Raw genomic sequence first — 20,661 nt, 5'->3', positions numbered from 1 at the left:
CCTGCTGTGACTAATCACAGCAGGTCACATGACAGCTGTATACAATGGATGGCTTCATTCATGCCATCCATTGTATACTAGTGCCTAGCTGGGAATGGTCACAGCAGGTCACATGCACATGTGATTAGCTGTGACCAAATCACAGCTAAGCACAAAAAAAAAAAAAAAAAAAACCTGAATGAATTGATTTCATTCTGGTAAATGCTTGCTTATAGCAAAGTAATTCTTTGCTATAAGCAAATTGTGTAAAAAATAAAAAAAATACTGATCACTTCCCCAAAGTAGTACAATGTTACTATGGTAACATTGTACTACTTTGGTCATAGTGAAATATGAAAAAAAAAAAATAAAATTATATTATATATATATTTATTTTTTTTTATACGGTCACCAGTCAGTGTCCCTGTTCACTGCCATGCCAGTTATATGATGACGCTGTACTGCACTGGTGACCGTATGTAAAAAAAAAAAAAAAAAAAAAAAAAATAATAATTGTGAAAATAATTTTTTTAATTTTCCAAAAAATTATGACAAAAAAAAAAACAACTTCAAAAAACGCGCTATGCCTCTTATGAAGTACGTCGGACTGTCTACTCTGCAAAAAGGGGTCATTTGGGGATATCTGTACTGTTCTGACATTCTTGGACCTCAAGAAATTAGATTGGCCGTCAGTACTTCAGGATTGATCAATATTCAGATCTATACCATAGTTTGTGAACTCTATAACTTTCCTACAAACTAAAAAATACATCCTAATTTGGGTTATTTTCACCAAAGACATGTAGCAGAATACATCTCGGCCTAAATTTATGAAGAACAATTATTTATTTGTAAACTTTTATAACAGAAACAAAGAAAAACTTGTTTTTTTTCAAAATTTTTGGTGTTTTTTTGTTAATTTAGCAAAAAATAAAAACCCCAGCGGTGATTAAATACCACCAAAAGACAGCTCTAGTTGTGTGAAGAAAATGATACAATTTTAGTTTGGGTACAATGTTGTATGACCGCGCAATTGTCAAAGTGTGAGAGCGCTGAAAAGTGAAAACTGGCCTGGGCAGGAAGGTGTAAAATTGCACGGTATTGAAATGGTTAAACATGTCCAGTAAAAAAATTAAAAAAAGGAAAAACCAAATTTCATTATAAATTTAGGCCAAAATGTATTCTGTTACATGTCTTTGCTAAAAATGAAAAAAAAATCCCAATACATGTAAATTAATTGGTTTACGTGAAAGTTTTAGCATTTACAAATGGTGATATAGATACTGGAATTTTTTTCTTCTTTTTACTAGTAATGGCGGTGACCAGCGACTTATAGCGGGACTGCGGTGGACATTCTGACTCTGGAGGGAACTGACTTGGTGTCACTGACATCCCCAGTGACATCGATACAGTGATCAGTGGTTAAAAAAAAAAAAAAAAAAAAAGCACTGACATTGTACTAATGGCACTGGGCAGGAAGGGGGCAATCAAAGGGTTAACTGTGTGCTGGGAGCATTTTACATAGGGGGCCTTGTCAGTGTGCTTCACTGTAAACACACCACTTTGGATAGCTGTGCTGCAGCCATCCAAAGCAGTGTGCCCGAGCTGACAGGGAGGAGTTCTCCCCCGCGTCAGAAATCACCGGGTGCCGGCAAGTAATCACTAGCCGGGACCTGGTGATTGACAGCCGCGGCTGGCGACGTATTTAGGGTGTGCGCCTCCTACCAGGAAATGCAAAAATACATAAAGTTCTGAAATGATTTATCTTGGTCTCATTTGTTTACATCACAAAAACCTGACATTTTAACAGGGGTGTGTAGACTTCTGATATCCACTGTATATGCTGTGGGCTGCTATGCAGAGCATTTCTGTGCACACGGATGTGTTACAAGTCATGGGAACGTGTACTAGTGTAAATGAACCCTTATATACTGTAATCCCACTGTAAAAACAAAACCAAACAAAAAAACCCCCCCAAAAAAAAACACACAGCTGGGATAGAATATCCTAGTACGTTTTCATACAAGTGATCTGTTTATACACTCAATGTCCAGTTCTTTGGAAGTGGCAGGTACTGTACAGCTTAAAAACTATGTTTTGTATGTTAGTTTGATGTAAAAATAAATCAACCAGTTTCCACTCCATTGTTCTACAGATATCAAAGACAGGAAAAGCCTGGCAATTTATTATGGCTATACCTTTCCTTCCCTCAGCTAGTTCACACATGCCAGCAATATAACAGGACACTGCAACATCTCTGGGATAAAAACCATATAGGCAGAACAGTAACGTTGTTAGCCTTTCTCCCTTGCAACACTATGGTCATCCGTTCAAATCCCTATCTTCATGGAGTTTATATGTTCTCTCTGTACTTGTGTTGGTTTCTTCTGGATAGTCTGCTTTCCTCCAATACTCCAAAAGACATGTCGGTAGAAATAATGGCTCCTGTCTATATTGGCTCTAGAATGTTTATGTATGCCGAGCCACTTGGCTCTTTTAGCAGTGCCACTGCTTAGGCCTTAACCTTGGCTTTTTGTTGATCCCTCTGATTGGCTCACACAGCACCTGTGTGTTGCATTCAGCTTTCCAAGCTCTCTTGGCTCTTAGCCATTTCAGTTGTAGTACCCAGCTGCAGGGGCCCACTCCCTGACCTCTCTATAGGGGGGTTGCTGTGATACCGCAGGCTCTCACCCCTGAGACTTCAGATTCCTTCAGTCCCCTGGACTCACCTAGTTGTCCAGGGTCTCTCAGACCTCCTCAACTCACTCAGCCCAATAGATACAAAATCTCTCCTCCAGCATGGACTGCTGTCTCTTGAGTGGAGTACACCTTTCTTCTAACGGGAGTCCTGAGCTATGGTCAGATCCTTCATTATTAGTGCTGTGCACACCTTCACTCAATATGCTGGTCTACTGCAAGATATGGGCACTGGGTTGGGGATTTCTTCCCTCCCGAAATTTCAAAACCCCCAAACTCTGGAGCCCAATCCGGGAATATCAAAAACCCAGAGAAACCTGTATAAACAGTTTTCTTCGCTAAAAATTGATATTCCGAAGTCCCACACTTTGCATTTGTGCGGACCTTGTGTTCCTTTTTCCTAACATTACACAGTGACATGGTCTCACACTGTCCCTGAGTGCATGTAATTTAAAAAAAATAAATAAAAAAAATAATATATTACATTTCAAGCAATCAATAGTTTTTGATTCTCTTGAGATTTTACCAGCCATCTCATGACAGGACTTACTTGCCATCATCCGCATGATAGGCCACGGAATCCGGCAGCCAACCTGGTTGGTGATCCAGACTGTAATACTGTGGCACTAGTCCAACAGCGATTGTCCCCCGAACGCCACGGTCCACAATAGACACCTATAAAAATAAACAGTCATTACACGAGAAATGGGGAAATAAAAAAGACTCACTTGGGTGAATTTAAATGTCAATGAATGTCATTTACAGCAAATACACCTGGAACATTTACCTGCAGTTAATTTAACATGAATTCACTATGCACATTGTGGCTGGGCTGTTGTTACTAACAATAGTTTTTTTTCTTCAAATTTATGATGGCTATTTAAAACATCCAAAGAATGACAAGTTTATAAAACAGGCATTGATATTCTTCAATAATATATATTCCCTAAACCTCATCTCACTAAACAATGTTGTTCCGGTTCTTTTATATACAGTGGATATAAAAAGTCTAAACTGACAGTTAACACAACTTATGATGAGCCTCCGAATAAAGGACTGTCTGCAACTCAGTACAAAGTATTGCATTCTGAAACCTGAACTATTGCTACTGAAACCTGTACTGCAGCATATAAGTAAAAGGAAACCCAAAATAGTATTTGTGTATGAGCGACAGGTACACCTTCACCACGTGTCCACCAATAGATTTACCCCCCTGACCAGGCAATTTTTTGTGATATGGCACTGCGTTATTTCAATTGCCAATTGCGCAGTCAAGCAACACTGTACCAAAACAAAATTTGTCCTTTTTTTCCCCCCTTTACAAATAGAGGATTTCTTTTGGTGGTATTTGATCACCTGTGAGGTTTCTACTTTTTGCGTTAAGCAAAAAAAGGTGTTTTGTTTTTTTTTTTTTTTTTTTTACTATAAAACAGAATAAAAAAAAAAAAAAAAAAAAGGTCTTCAGAAATTTACGCCAAAATGTATTCTGCTAAATATTTTTGGTACAAAAAAAATCCTAATAAGCATATATGATTAGTTTGCGCAAAAGTTATAGCATCTACAAACTATGGGACATATACTGGAATGTTTTGTTTTTTTTTTCTTTTAATACTAGTAATGGCAGCGATCAGCGACTTATAGCGGGACTGCGACATTGCAGCGGAAATTTGTATACCGACACTGTGGGAACCAGTAACACAGATACAGTGATATACACTGTTATCAGTGTATAAATATACACTGATCACTGTACTAATGCCACAGGTTGGGAAGGGGTTAACATCTAGGGTGATCAAAGGGTTAACTGTACCTAGCTATGAGCTTGGTGTACACTAGATGGTGCTGCTACAAGAGGAAGTGATGGATCCTGTTCCCAGCTCTGCAGGGACACACTGTGGATCACTTTCCCCTGTCAACACAGCTGTGTCTATGTAAACAAAGCATGAGCTCAGCTCAGCATGAGCTGAGCTGTTGAATGACTTTAGTGCTTTGGTTGTGAAATTTAGGATGAATTGGTCCAGAGTGCCTTCAGTTACAGAGGGGGCTTGTTTTAAAAGCTCATTTGTCACTTTTTTTTTTTTTTTTTTAATGGTTGCACTGGATGGACTTTTGTCTTTTTTTCAGCCAGACTAACTATGTAATATGTAACTTCAGAATATGTAAGTACTTGAACATCCATAGCTTGGTCAGTTAAAGCCCTGTAAGTCCCATATCCTTTTATCGCACTGTATATTGCTTTACTGTTGAAAGTTATGTTTATAAATGCTTTATAAGTGCAGAAGTTTATACATATAGAACAAAGCCATATGCAATTGCTTAATTAGATCTAAAAGTTAGTGCTTAACCATTATCCTGAATTAAAATTACTAAATATATTAAAAGCGACCTCTGCTAAACTGAAAATGCAAAATGAAGCAATGTACAGTCTGGGTCACTGCTCCAAATTGCATTGTTTCAATACGTCTTTATTGCAAATGTTTGGAGCCTGTATATTGCATGAGGATTATCATACACAACACATGCAGTTATTTGTTAAGATGACATGACCTTTTTTTTTTTTACAATGTAAAAATGCAAAATTAAGATTTCTCTGTAAAGATCATAAATATTTACTTCTCCGACTACCTGTACTACTGTACACCAGTCATCCCTTAAAAATCTCTTCTAAAACCAATCCTCCTGAATATTTGATTTCCTAGTCCCCTACTGCACTCAGTAATTCTTCCTTGCTGACCCAAATTGTCACTTCTGTACCCTGAAGTGACGTAATGGTCATCAAAAAGGAACCATGTAGTACATCAGGGCCCAGGAGATCAAAGCTCTAAAGAGGCTTGGTTTCTGCTCAGACTTTTGGGATGACCATTCTTCAGCAGAGTGGCATTTTGCAGTGTGGGCAGCGGGAGAGGCAAGAATCCACCATACTTCTCAGGCAAACCTTTAACTTACGCTTTCATTTAGTCACAACCCACCTACATTGGTTTTCAGGTTTTGGCACTGTATGAAGCTGCACTCACGCTTAGTTCAGAATCCTGGATTAGCAACTATGCTCCATCATATTTGTGAAACAGCCACAAAATAAAATACATTACCATACAGTAGGAAAAACAAAAATTATATCACTTATACCTTACATTTTTGTGCATACTCTCTAATTTCTAAACCAAATAACATTTATAGTTATCCTTCACAGTCAATCCAATGATCAAATTCTCTCAAAACAGCTTGTTGAAAATATTTCCTTCAAATCAGCACTACAGTGGAGTCTCCGCTGTCAGAATACAACAACAGGGATGATTCCTTTATCTACCTCTTGAGTAGGTGGGGGGAATCTGTTCAGTTTTTTTCTGCTGGAAAAAAACTGATCCATGTGTGGTCAACTTTACAATAGGCTTGTTTCTGTCCTGTCAAAAGCTCACCTCAAAGTAATTATTGTCTTTACTTAGTGGTCGAGGAGCAACGTAGCAGCCAACCTCCCCAGAGTTTCCGTGGTAACTGTTGAGAAAATGAATTAACAAGGTTTACTAATACGTTACTGGTGAGAACAGAAATAATAATCATTCGAGCAGTTAAAGGGGTTGTAAAGGCTCAAGGATTTTTACCTTCCTGCATTCCAGGTGTCAGCAGCCCCTCTAATGGTTACCTGAGCCCCATCACAATCCAGTGATGTCCACGAGAGTTTCGGCTGGCTGGGGACTCTCCCTCCTCACTGGCTGAGATAGTCAAGCACAGCCAGTGAGCCAATGGAGGAGAAAGAGGGGGCAGGCCGAGCCACGGCTCTGTGTGTGAATGAACACACAGAGCAGCAGCTCCAGAGCATGACTACTTGGGTGCCGCCATAGCAAGATGCTTGCTGTGGGTGCACTCAGCAGGAGGCAGGGGCCAGGAGCGCCGGAAGGGGACCCGGGAAGAGGAAGATCAGGGCTGCTCTGTGACGACAACAACTGCACAGAGCAGGTTAATATGATGTGTGTTATTTTATTAAACAAATAAAATGCCTTTAATATCACTTTAGGCTTCAATACCACAAATATAATCTCAAAAATACCTAAGCACAGAACACCCTCTAAGTTTATATTCAGAGCAAAATGCCTATGCTATTAAATATCTATCTAAAAAACAAAAAAATCTCTAATAAAATGTACAATATGGATTGCAGGTCATGATAAAAACATAGTTAAATGTGGTGGAGCAATAACCATCTTCCCAGCACTCGTGGTTTACTACAATTTTGGTGCCCAGGATGCAAAGTTCCCAAAAGACTCCAATTTATTTCTGTGTTATTCAGTAGGTAAGTATAGGCATGGCGTGCATTTTTATATTTTCAGCACTCTGCAGATTGCTTAGATACACCAAGTCAGCAAACATTTTTCAGTGTTTTTAGTTTGATTTACGAAAACTGGAGAGTGCAAAACCTGGTGCAGCTGTGCATAGTAACCAATCTAACTTCAGCTTGTTCAGAGCAGAGCTGCACCAGATTTTGCACTCTCGCGTTTTAGTATATCAACCCCATTGTAATTGGACATTGGGACATGCAGCCATTAGAACACATTGATCAACTGCTACAGCCACTGTTTGAATTCAATTGAAGGGATATGCTGAAACATTTTTGTCAAACAATCATTTACGGTTGAGCAGGAACGGCAACATGCTGACTGAAATGTATTCAGTCCCTGCTGAACTGGATTTTGATCAGTGTATGGCCACCTAAAATCCAGCCGTTTAATTTTGATTAAAAAAAAAAAAAAACAGCCCCCATTATTCAGTCTTCCTCTCAGGCAGGCAGACACAAAAAAAAAAAAAAAAAACCTGGCTAGAGTCACCAAGAAGCCAAAAAGGCATATGAAATACTGAAGTACTATTAATAACTTTGTGGCCAAGAGCTCCCAGATTACAGTTTTAGGCCAGCAAAAGGAGGAAGAAAAATTTGACGATACGCTACGCTGTTCAAGCACAGATTCTTCTTTAACCACTTGCCTACCGGGCACTTTTACCCCCTTCTTGCCCAGGCCAATTTTCAGCTTTCAGCGCTGTTGCACTTTGAATGACAACTGCACGGTCATGCAACACTGTACCCATATGAAATTTTTATCCTTTTTTTTCTTCACACAAATAGATCTTTCTTTTGGTGGTATTTAATCACCACTGGGTTTTTTGTTTATTTTTTTCCCACTATAAATGGAAAAAAAAAAAAAAAAAAAAATGAACCCCCCCCCCAAAAAAAAAAAAAAAAAAAAGCAATTATTTACAGGTTAACTATTTCCAGGAATCTTCCAGGACAGCTTCATAATGAGAGATAGGCTCCTCCCTCCCAGAAAACACCCAATCCACTTTTTTCCCTATAAGTAGCCTCTCTCTGTAGGGGACCATCAGTACAGGAATATAACCGAAGGCCTAGGATAAAACAAAGATAACAGCAGGAAAAACATATTTCCAGTTCATTGAAAGACGAATGCCAGCGCATATAGCTATACAGTAATTGGGAGGGAGCTACGCTGTCCTGGAAGATTCCTGGAAATACAGTTAACAGGTAAATAACTGCGTTTTCCCGGGTCATCCTCCAGGACAGCTTCACAATGACAGGATTGAATAGGAATACGTACATTAGGCGGGGCTGCTGCTTGCAGGACCTTCCTGCCAAACGCCTGGTCCTTATTGGTGATCAGGTTCAACAGGCAGTGCCTGGTGAAGGTGCTGAAGCTGGACCATGTTGCGGCCCTGCAGATCTGTCTGGCGGAGGCGCCAGCTCTCTCTGCCCAGATAGCTGCGGTGGCCCTAGTCGTGTGTGATTTCAAGCCAGGTGGTGGTGTTAGTGAGACGGTTTTGTACCCCTCTGAGATAGCTTCTCTTATCCATCTTGTAATGGTGCCTTTGGAGGCGTTGTATACAGTCCTTGGAATAAGATGAAGAGGCTGGATGAGCGTCTCCATGCTTTAGTGCACTTGATGTACGAGATTAGGCATCTTCTTACATCAATTTTGTTGTAGCCTCTTTCTTCGGCGTTGCTGAGGTTCCCACAGAAGGATGGTATTACGATTTCTTGTGATCTATGCAAGTGCGATGTGACCTTTGGTAGGTAATGCCAGGTCCGTATGGAGGATAATCCGATCCAACAGTATTGTGCAGTAAGGCTCTGTTACTGATGGAGCTTGCAGTTCGCTGACTCTGCGAGCAGAGACTAGGGCTATCAAAAGGGTGGTCTTGAGGGTCAAATGCCTGAGAAAGCATTCCTCCAAGGGTTCAAAGGGTTTCTGTTGGAAACTTAAGACTGTGCCCAGATTCCAGAGGGGGTATTTTGGCGTGCACGGGGCTCTGCGTCTAGAGATGGCCCTCTGGAATCTGATCACCAGGGGATCCTAGTTTCAGCTCTAGGAAGTTAAGACAGAGCAGCTACTTGCACTTTGAGTGTATTGGCGGCCAAATTTTTGTCTGCCCCGGCTTGAAGGAATTCGAGTACTGTATTTAGGATAGGAGCTTCTGACGACTCATTCCTATTTCTCCAGAAGGAAAATTTTCTCCATATTTTGCCGTAAGTGGCATTTGTAGACTTTTTCCACCTGTCCAAGATGGTGGTAACTACTCTCTCTGATAAGCCTTTTTTTGGCTAGCCTGCTCCGCTCAGAAGCCATGCTGGTCAACAACAGCTTTTCCGGGTGTGGGTGTACCACTGCCCCCTGCACTAGTAGGTCGTACGTGGGTGGTATTGTCCACGGGTCTGTTAGGCTCAGTTTTTTCAGGAAGGACAACCATGACCTTTTGGGCCAGAATGGAGCGATCAGGATGACTCTGGCCCGAGACGACTATCTTCTGTACCACTTTTGGTAGTAGTCTGAATTGTGGAAAAGCGTAAAAAGGAGTTCCCCCTCCCATGGCTGGGCCAGTGCATCTGTCCCCGTGCTCTGGGGGTCTCTTTGAAGGCAGAAGTATTTTCCTAGTTTTGCGTTCCTTCGGCTGGCGAAGAGATCCTCTAGCCTCAGCTGATCTGCTAGCAGATTTAGGTCTCCCTTTAGATGGACCGCCGTGATGGATTTCAGGCTTCTTTCTGCCCAGCTCAGGAGGGTTTCCGCCAGTCCCATTAGTTTTGGGGACCTCATGCCTCCTTGCCTGTTCAAGTATGCAACGGCCGTCATGTTGTCAGACAGGATCTGAATCTCTTTTCCTTCTATTTTCTCCTGGAAGGTTGTAAGCGATCTGAAAATTGCCAGTAATTCCTTGAAGTTTGATGACCTTTTTGCGGTTTCCGGGTCCCACTTGCCCTGGGTCAGTCAACCCTCCATGTGTACGCCCCACCCCCGCACGCTTCAGTCTGTGGTGAATTTTTGTTGGGTTGGATTGTTTCCATTTCCTCCCAGCTTCCAACATGTGGATGTTTTCCCACCACTCCAATGACTCTCACTTTGTGCGTGAGGCAAATGCTGGAATCTAGAGAAGCTTGGCTGCCATCCAAGAGGGAGAGGACATGATTCGGAATCTTTCTGGAGTGTAGTTGTGCCCATTGTACGCCCAGTATGGCTGCTGTCATGTGGCCGACAAGCTTCATGACTAACTGTGATTTCTCCATATTTATTAGCCACCTATATGCTCCACGTGGCACTTCAGAGATCTTTCCGTATCTGCGAACAAGAGTAAGTCGTCCAGGTAGGGGATGATAGTTATCCCTTCTAGCCTCAAACCTTGCAGAGGTTCCTCTAGGATTTTCGTAAATATCTTTGGCGCTAAAATCAGACCGAAAGGGAGTGCATTGAACTGGAACAAGATAGTTCTGTTTTTGCCCTTTAGCGCGAACCTTAGAGACTTCCTTGACTCCTCCCTTAAATCGGGATGTGAAGGTATGCGTCCTTTAGGTCTATTGATGCCATGAATAGCCCAGGTGGAAGGATTTCTTTCATCGTGTAGATCGTCTCCATGCGGAATTTTTTGGGTTTTACGAACTTGTTCACTTTCTTTAGGTTGAATAGCATTCTATATTTCCCAGCAGTCTTCCTTCTTAGAAAAAAATGGGAATAGAATCCTCTTCCCATCTCTTCCTCCTCCGACTGACCACGTTCTGTTGGAGCATTTCTTCCAGGAGGTTCAGAAGTGCGTTTGCCTTCCCTTCCTCCCTTGGCAGTGGAGTCGGGAAGAACCTGCGAGGGGGGAGTTGTGAAAATTCTATCCTGTAGCCGTTTTGAATTGTGTCTGAGATTAATGCGTTCAGAGTAGTGTGCATCCTTCTGTATCTTCTACTGGAAAAAGGAACCTTTGCTATCTGTGGTCCTAGTCTTCCGTCTAGTCTTCCTCAGAGTCGGAAGTGCCGGAAGGTTCCTCTTCTCGAACCGCGATGGTGCCCGGGTCCTGTTTCCCTATCTTATCCAGCGGGGAAATGCTTGAGGTGCCGGGTTAAAAAGGTACGTGGCAGAAAACAGGCTCCTACCTTGCTGCTGGCCTCCCCCAGCTGAGACAGATCTGCCTCCATTCTGGCCGCATCCCACCCTCGGTGCGGCTGTCTTTTAAGGGTGGTGGGTCGCCGCCCCCTCCCTTGGGTCCAGGTACGCCAACCTCCCCTCACGGCCGCTAGTGGATGGAGCGGCCACGGTGTGGGGCAAATATGAGGCTCACCTCGGGTCCCGGAATTGACGTGGGTGTAACGTCACTGGTCCGCGTCTCCTTGTTACTATGGAGATGTCGGCATGCAGTGGAGGAAGGTAGGCTTTGCCCCACAGGGTAGCAGCACTTCCGAACAGGTCAGCAGAGTGGACTCAGCCCCCCCTGGAGAGCCCCACAGGACAGTCAGAGGGGTCTGTCTCCCCCCCGCATTTTTAGGGAACCCTAGCTGAGGCCACCCCATAAGGCCTCTGCCTTGTTGAGAAGAGGAGAAAGGGGGGCCCCAGCCAGGAGGCCTCTGTACCCCGCCAGACAAAAAAAACAAAACAAATGGGAGTAGCGTCCGGGGCTGGTTTCTGGCCAGAGGAAACACAAATACTGAGGGTCCCCTACGGAGAGAGAGGCTACTTATAGGAAAATAAGAGGATCGGGTGTTTCCTGGGAGGAGCCTCTCATTGTGAAGCTGTCCTGGAAGATGACCCGGGAATAAAAAAAAAAAAAGTTTCTTTGTTTCTATTATAAGATTTAGCAAACAGGTAAAATTGCTCCTTCACTGATGTGCGTTGATGGACACTGATAGGCAGCACTGATGAGAATTGATGAGGAGGCATGGATGATGAATCAATGATATGCAGCACTGATGGGCAGCACTATCGAGCGGCACCTTTTGGGAAGCACTGATAATCAGTGCCCCGATTAACAGCGCAGATGTCCTCCGATACTTGCCGGTTATCAGAAACTGTATCTACTTTGTGATCAGCTGTGTCATTAGACCATGCTGATCACATGGTAAAAGGCCGCTATGATTGGCCTTTTACCTTGTCATGCGATCAGATGTGTCCGTAGGACACGGCAATCACATACAGCGCCAGGTGTGCTCCGCTGGGGGAGCATTCTGGGAGGACGTCATAAGAAGCCCTCCCAGAACTGGACAACCGTGCTGTAGCTGTCATCTGGCTATCGCACGGCTGTAAAGCGGTTATGTACTCCTGTATGGCTTAGATATTTCATGTTTAGGAAGGTGTTCCTTTGTTACGTATTAACTTTTCAGCACACTTTTCCCCTACAAACCAGTCACACACACAACAAGCAGAGGCCCTATTGTGCTTTGCCACGCCCTTATCCAATAAACAGCACACATATCCATCTGTAATATTTCTGCTTTAAAGAATAATCCTTGACACAATAGAATTATTTTTTAACTCCCTACAAAAAGGAAAAGGTAATCTCAGCTTGGTCAAAGCCACACTGGAGGTGGGTAGAGAAGAGGGTGGCATAATGCCTCATGGTGTGAACAAGCCCTTAGTTTTGAATACGTATGTTACTATGTAGGCAACTTTATCTTGCGAATTAGGCCTCATCAGTTTTTGCCCCATCTTCTGCCTTTGGTGCTTGGTGGAAAACTATGTTGTGCCCTTCTCCCCTTCCGACAGTGTGCCTCTGAATTTTCACTTTAAAGCACTGCAGCAAGCACACTTTTTGTCTGTCTTCAGATGCCCAGTCTCTCATAAGATACACTGACTTAAAGTAGAAGTAAACTATGGAAAATCTTCCCTTTACCTTCCAGCAATGCGACGGTTACATCCCTCGCCAATAGCCATCACCCCACCCCCCCAGCTACTTTCTGGTGCCTGGTTTTCGGCCTCTTGATTGGCCAGTAGGTTAAGATGTCATCCCATGCATGCGATGGGAGTCAGTAATTCCAACACAGCCAAAGCACACTGGGAACGCTCATTGAGCTGCACATGTGAAGATTGGTGTAAATTCAGCAGAATACTGTGAGCAGGCAGGTAGGTGTGTCTTATTGTGGACAGAGGGTCTGTACTGCAATTAAGAATGCAGATATTTTACACTTTAGGTTTAGTGGCCGCTGAGAGCATTATGTAAATTGTACGTAGTATCTGCGCATGAAAAAAAATATAGAATAAAAAACAAACTGTTGAAAGAAAAAAAACTAAAAATACTAATTGACAAAACGGAGTCCTACATAAAATCAAGACAAAATATGACAACATGACTAATAGTGGCTATTATGCAAATATGTATTTAGGAATTCAGACTCTGTAAGCTGCTATACAGCATAAGTAATAATGGGTGACTCACGGTACAACCAGCTAAAAACAATGTAAATTCCCATGCTGTACTTCTTTCTATTCTGAGCAACCACGTAACAAGGAAGTAGTCGCCTTACATCAAAATGACATGTAAACAAATAAAATTGGTAGGCTATACTGCAAAACTCAAGTCTAAAAAAAGGTAAAGGGGATTTTTTTCCATTTACTATAATAATTCTGCCTTGAACAGTTCCCTGGGAAATGCAGCTAACCTTTGAAATATATTGCTGAAATCATGTGAGGTTGGACAGTTAAAGAATACGTTACCCTAACATTTCATTTTGCTGATATGTGCCTGCTCTACCATGTACTTCTATGAAAAAGTATCCTGTTCTCTATGTATTGCTTCCTTTGTGTGAAAACCCTGGTGTTCCTGCTAGTCCCTCCTGCTTCCTGCTTTTAGATTAAAAACTGACCACACTAGGCAAGAGAACACAGCGTGGTCAGTTTTCTAGCTGTTCTGGCCTTTTACCTTGTCATGTGATCAGCTGTGTCTGTATGAAAGCAACCTACTCTCCTCTAACGATCAGATTTGTGCTGACACCTCCCCTGCACAGCTATTCACTGGGAAGACCAGTGTCCCGTTGTTTCTCCTCCCCCGCTCTCTATGCAGCTAAGAATAGAGGGTATGTAATCACTTATAAAAAAATTACAAAAACTTTTTTCCCTTTTGTATATCTATACACAAATGTTTTGCCTTTCATTTCTTTTTCAAACTGTATGTGTTGTTTTACAAGGTCAAGGTTTACATATACAGTACTTTAATCAATAAACATTTCAGTATTTATCATTTTAGGGGACCCACAAGTGGTAATTACAATTAGGACAATCCATCATCCGAGTGCTGACATCACAATGCATGTCAATGATGTTGCTCCTCCATGAAGTGCATTAATTGATTCTTTCCACTTTTTCAACCCATAATGGCTGTGAATGGGACCTTCAGACATCGCAGATGGAAATTACCAGCTGTTCGATAGGGCATGAACACAGAATTTGTCCTGCCCATAGGGGGAACAGACACAAAGCAAAAAAAGGCACTTCTCATTCCCCTTTTGGCTGTCTGTGGGAAGGCTCAATCATCCAGAAAGATCAGGCACAGATGAAAGTTCAGAAACAGCTTCCACAGATCCTAAAGTAAGGAGAGAAGGAGAACTCAACCTCAGTGAATGAACTGAAAATGAGGGTCCAATGTTACCCGAGGAGCCAGAGAGAAATGCTGCTTTAGCTAGGCTGAAGTAAGCAGCTACACTTTGCTCTTACAGGAGAGAGAATTCTTTAGGAGAGAATTGAGACTTACTACTTCCTAAGACACCAAGCTAAAACTAAGCTCTATGTATACACTGCCTTCTTGTTTAGAATCCATAGTTCTTGGTGTTAAGGGGTATGCTAAACCTGAAAGCAGAGGCCATGCAAAAGAAAAATTATGGTACTTGCAATTTTTTTTTTAATGCTGTATAGTATTTGCTCAACTCTTTATCAAACGCATATTTTCAGGAAATAAAAAAAAATAAAATAATTTTAGAACAAAATATAATACCCAATTTTTTGGTAAAATATAAAAAGTCAAGGTTACATTGAGTAAATAAGATATCAAACATGCCACACCTTAAAATTGTGTGCACCCGTAAAATAGTGAAACCATAGTACCCAAAAATTACCCATAGGTGAAGTTTTAAGATCCTTTACAAGTTATCAGTTTGGACTTCACAAATTATGACCCTAGAATTATTACTTTCATTTGGACGTTCACTGATACCTTACAGGTGTTGCACAATATGTAAACGTTTGCATTGGGGGTGTGTGTATGGGGGTGAGAGTGGGTGCTTTTAAAAAAACTTAATATTTTTGTTTTAGCAAAATTACATTTCTCTTCTTTTACACTTTTTTCGCCCATTTATCTATGTTGATATAACAAGGACTGACAAGCCCCCTATGTATTAGCATGGGCAGGTAATGGTCCTCTTTATGTTGACATCAGGAAACTAGGAGACATCAGGGATCTATTAGACCCTGGGGGTCTCTCCTGCTCGCCACTGCAGCTAACTGGACACAGATCTTGATCTCTTAGCTGCTTCCCTGGCTACAGTAGCCAGGAAATGACAGTTCTTAACCTGGAAGTGACCTGATACAGAGCAGTTCCAGGTTCATCAAGTCATAGGAAATAATTGGGGATCCTCAAGCTCCCCTGCTCTACATTTTACAGTAGTTTACCATGGAGGAACAGGAGAGCCCCAGAATCAATGCAGGCACCAGTGGAGCCATGATCTTGTTTTAGCCCCTTGAATAACAGGACGTTTATAAATGGATCTTGGTAGACAGTGCACTGTGGCCTTTGAAGCCTGTAAGCCCTTTTAGGACACTAACAAGGCAAGCATATAGCTGGGTCTTCTTGTAGATCACCTACGTTTACCAAGATGGCATCTTCGAACATTTAAAGATTAGACATTCTCTTCCCTAGCATCACTTTCACAAAAGGAATAATTTTCTGAGTCCTACAAAATAACGTGCCCTACCTTTGGTAGATGCAAAGGATCTGGCTTTAAGTATTAATCTGGCTAGAAAAACAGACAAGGCTGTATGATGGAGAAAGCTTGTAAATCCCCAACTCTTCTGGCCATGGTAATGGCAAGAAGAAAGGCCATCTGCAAAATCAGAAACTTTAAATGATGAATATGGTATTGGTACACTGGAGAGTCTAAAAAGCCCAATAAACACCATGGACAAACCCCAAGCAGGTTTAGCTGAACTGGTGTGTCTAACTTCCCATACCTTAGCACAACATTTTCTACATTGAAGGAGTGTTAATTACTCAGTCTTGGATGCATCGCCGGACTTTGAAGTAAAAGGCCCAGCCTGATCAGGAGAGGCGTGAAGGTCTAAACCAAATTCCTCTGTATGTCTACAAACCACATTGTGGACACTATATTTATGCAGTACCTCAGGAATTAGTAAAGGAGAAGGAAATACTTACCATAAGCTAAAATCCCATTAGAAAAGAACATTGATCTCCCAAGATCTTTTTCTGTGTCAGAGAAAGCAGTGTTGTATATTTACCATTACCTTGCTAGATCCACAGGCAGCAATCCAACAAATAACAAAATGTATATTCAACACCCAAGGAGGGAAAATGCCTAGGAACATACTACACCCCTAACCACAGTCATAGTGACCAAGTAAACATAATTACTGCAGGGACAATTCACCCATTGTAGACCTTGACTTGGAAGTAGTAGTTTGTGCCACCTTGATGTCCTACACCATTCTGGATGGTAAAGGCAATCCCCCACAAAGTCCAGTCTCGGTGTCCTCATCCCACTGAAACTTGTGGTCTGGTCCACATACCACCTCCTAAACCACCCTTAAAACCCCCAGAAGTGAAAGGAAAACAGGGCTCCTCAGCCCAGGGGACAGATGCAGTATTGGATTGATGCTGTATCCACCTAGGCTAGTATAAAAACTTTTTTTGGGGGGGGGAGGGGGTTTGAGTTAACTCATACTTCTCTGTTAAACCCTAGCTTTATCACTGCCATCGGTTTGATTTTACTCTTTTAAAGACAGAACGTGTAAAACACATCCTTGGCAAGTCAAAGGGTTAAAGCCTAACTAAGAGAAATAATGTAGTTCTAGTAACCACTATCTCTTCTCAGCATTTTACACCATAAAAATATTTCATATGTCACATCCAATACCATCTCTTTTCTGTGCACCGGTTTTACAAATATCTCCTACACAGAGTACAGAAAACAGCCCAAAGATACATGAAACCAAGGCCATCTTTGTACCTGAGGGTATCCCCGTCTACCATAATATGCTTGGCCCTCTCCTGGTAACGTACTGCCCGCACCTCGCGGATCTCTCGAATTCTCCGTCTCCAGTTCAGGAATCTGTAGTGAAGGTTCAGGTCATCCATGTCTTAGCCTAGGAAAAAAAAAAAAATTCTTTATAAACAGACTGAAGTTACCAGGTTAACAATGGCACATGGCAGCACTAACAAAAACTGCATGTAAAGCTGGACAGTTCTTTGGACATTGATAGGCAAGTGACTGCCTGCCCTTTGCAGCACCAGGGCCTGCCATATTTAAAGCATATTAAAAATAAAAGTTGAATATACTGTAGTTTACCAATCCTTAATGTGTCAATAATACAAATAATAATTCACCCTTTGACTCCCAAACTATTTTCCTTACATTTGTCTGAACTCTGAGTATAATTAAAAGACGTCACATTTTTAAGGGATGATCTAACAGATTTCAGAGGCAGGACAGTAACATCATGAAGTCCACCTTGTCCAATCAGAGAAGGCCTTGTATTCACAAGAAAAAAAAAATGGTGTCTGCTTCTAGTGACTGACCTCCTGTGGTCAGTGTGCACAGGGAAATCTCTTAGGACATGACTGACAAGATCACTGCTCTCACCGCTGAAATGTCAACTACCACACAGATTTTCAGCTTTCCCAGGGATCACTCAAGTATGAGAGATGTATACCTACCTTGTGCAAACGTGGACCAATGTAAGTGTGCAAAATTTCAAACCTAAATTTCAGCATTCATTTTGGACCAGCAGATTTCCACCCCGCCAGTTCCTGAACCCGCCACCTTCCTCCCCTGCAGCTGCTGAACCCACAGCCTTCCTCCCCTCTAGTTCTGGAGCTGCAATCTTCCTCCCTAAACAGTTCTTGCACCCGCAGTTCCCCTTCCTGCCAGCTCCTGGACCTGCAGCGTTCCTCCCCTCCTGTTGCTGAACCTCCAGCCTTCTTTCCTAAAAAGGTTCCCAGGCCAGGAGCCTTCCTCCCCTCCCGGTTCCCGGACCCGCAGCCTTCCTCCCGGTTCCCGGACCCGCAGCCTTCCTCCCGGTTCCTGAACTGGATGGGGGGGGGGGGGGGCAAGGCTGTGGCTTCGGGAACTGGGAGGCGCCGGCTTCCGGAACCGGGAGGGGAGCGAGGCGCCGGCTTCCGGAACCGGGAGGGGAGCGAGGCGCCGGCTTCCGGAACCGGGAGGGGAGCGAGGCGCCGGCTTCCGGAACCGGGAGGGGAGCGAGGCGCCGGCTTCCGGAACCGGGAGGGGAGAGAGGCGCCGGCTTCCGGAACCGGGAGGGGAGAGAGGCGCCGGCTTCCGGAACCGGGAGGGGAGAGAGGCGCCGGCTTCCGGAACCCACAGCTTTCCAGTTCTAGAACCTGCAGCCTTCCTCCCCTTCCAGTTGTGACAACCAGTCCCCTGAATCCATACTTCTTCTTGACCTCTGACTGCCCCTCACCTTGAAAGCATGTACAACGCAGAGCAGCCCCACATTGTACATGATGGTGTAGGACAGCCGGCATTCTGCCGATGGAGAGCAGAGGAATGGCCGGCAGCACGGTGGACTCTGGCATTCCTCTGTATTAGATCATCACATAGTAAAATAAGGAATCCGCTTCTACATCAGCTGAGGGGAGAGGCGACAGGATGAAGATTGATATTGATGGCTGGAATACGGGGGTGTGCTCCTGTTATGTAATGTAGGAGCTGGGAGTCAGCCGGTGTGGTCAGTATGAGATGACAGGAGCTCACCTGACAGCTCCTACTACCATCCTCACTGCCCTCATCAGAATACAGAATCGTACAGCCAATGCTGACAGGTCCTCTTTATATGTGCTGTGCTCCCCTCCTCTTCCTCCTCAGACATGGTCCTCCACTATATGATGGACTCTTTCCTCTCCCAATATGGGAAGATAACAGTCATCACAGGGCACCACACAGCGCTCCCACTCCTCACTCACCACCTGCTAATGGCGCCCGTCACTCCCCGTCTCCGGTTCCGCCACATCCCCCGCTCCTTCTCCCCACATCACAGACCGCTTACCTTCCGCCATGGATACCATCAGTGACTTCTCAGGCTGGCAGCATTTGGGCCAATCGCCGCTCTGTTCTCCAGACATCAGCCAGTCAGCACTCTCCATTGTGAAGGACACAATGGTGCAGCCATTCACAGGAGAGATATTGGCTCAGCAGGCGGGAAATAACTTTTTACTGCAACTCGTTCTAGAGCACCAATAGGCCGGACTACTTGACGTCTTCAGAGCGGCAGCCATCTTGTCAGAGATTGGTGACCCGCATCAGGTAAACTGCAGACTGCAAGAAAATGGCCGGAGGCTTGAATTTTCCCTGTGCTATGGAGACATTTTAGGGACAGTTTTCTCTTCACTTGGGCCGTTTCAGAGGGTGTATAGTGTGACGCTAGTGGTGATGTAGACCAGAACAGCGTGTCAGGTGGGCGGTGAGGTTAGGTAGTGACATCCAGTGATTGAGTCAGGTGTGAGTCATATCTGTGGTCGGTCTGACTGGATCGTTGACGAGTTATAGCCACTCACCTCCTATTACATGGCCGTTGATGAGCTCACTGAGGTGTCTAGGTCAGCACAGGTCTACAAAGGTCATACATTATTACCCCATATGCTCAACACTTCAAAGAGGAGCCATTCACAAATCTTGTGTAGTGCCACCCAGAGGCGTCCCTAGGGTTGGTGTCACCCGTTGCGGTAACACTTGGTGACACCCCCTCCGATGATCCCCGCAGAATGGATCGGATCTGTGAACTGAGCATAATGGTTTGGACTCCGATCCATTATGCTCAATCCGCAGATCCGATCCATCCTGCGAGGATCGTCGGCTTTTTTTACAACTTACCTTTTCTTGGAGCGGGTCCAGTGTCACCCCATGCGGTCGGTGTCACCCGGAGTGGACCACAAACCCCCCGAACCTGCCTTGGGATGCCACTGGTGCCACCCTTGAAAGAGCTGCTTGGTAACTTTGGGTTCCCTTTACTGCGCCTTGACTCCAAGAACAACTGCAGCCCCATTGGCACACCTGCTGGAGTAAAAATCTGCAAGCACGGATAAAGACACCAGGATAAAATTCCTTTAATCTGGCTGTGGGTTCCAACCAGTAACATGTACCTGTTTATAGGTAAATAGTCTTCGGCCCCTTTCACACGGGCATTCCGGGGCTTTTTTTATCAGTTCAGTCATATTTTTTCCAAGAAGAAACATCAGTTTACATCCGTTTTTCATCAGTTTGCATCCGTTTTTGTCCATTTACATCCGTTTTTTGTCCATTCCGTCTTTTAAATAGGGGTTTCTTCCGTTCAAAAAAAAAAAAAAAGAATGTTAACCACTTGCCCTCCAGAGGATTTACCTTCCTTCCTTATCAGGCCATTTTTTGCATTACGGCGCTGCGTTACTTTGACAATTGCGCAGTCATACAATGTTGCACCCAAATTAAATTTACGTCCTTTTTTTCCCATGAATAGAGCT

At 43.5% G+C, this 20,661-nt stretch overlaps 1 protein-coding gene across 2 annotated transcripts in view; it reads right to left on the bottom strand.

Moving 5' to 3' along the window:
• Positions 1-19,307, bottom strand: part of SPRYD3 (SPRY domain containing 3) — a 60,792-nt gene extending 41,485 nt beyond the window's left edge. Inside the window, exons 1-4 of one of the 2 annotated variants that reach the window (XM_089691472.1) lie at positions 19,212-19,307; positions 17,156-17,291; positions 6,093-6,168; positions 3,227-3,351 (exon numbers count right to left, since the gene is read on the bottom strand). In XM_089691472.1, the coding sequence (XP_089547598.1) occupies positions 3,227-3,351; positions 6,093-6,168; positions 17,156-17,283 (329 nt within the window). In that variant the 5' untranslated portion in view covers positions 17,284-17,291; positions 19,212-19,307. Of the gene's footprint in view, positions 1-3,226; positions 3,352-6,092; positions 6,169-17,155; positions 17,292-19,128 lie in introns of both variants that reach the window. The other variant, XM_089691473.1, reaches the window with a different exon arrangement.
• Between the last annotated feature and the right edge of the window lie 1,354 nt (positions 19,308-20,661).

The sequence above is a fragment of the Staurois parvus genome, unplaced genomic scaffold, assembly GCF_062004578.1.
Source record: "Staurois parvus isolate SC_StPar_1 unplaced genomic scaffold, SC_StPar_1.0 ptg000562l, whole genome shotgun sequence".
Lineage (NCBI taxonomy): Eukaryota > Metazoa > Chordata > Amphibia > Anura > Ranidae > Staurois > Staurois parvus.
Note: the sequence above shows the minus strand (reverse complement) of the source record. Positions and strands in the feature narration are given on the sequence as shown.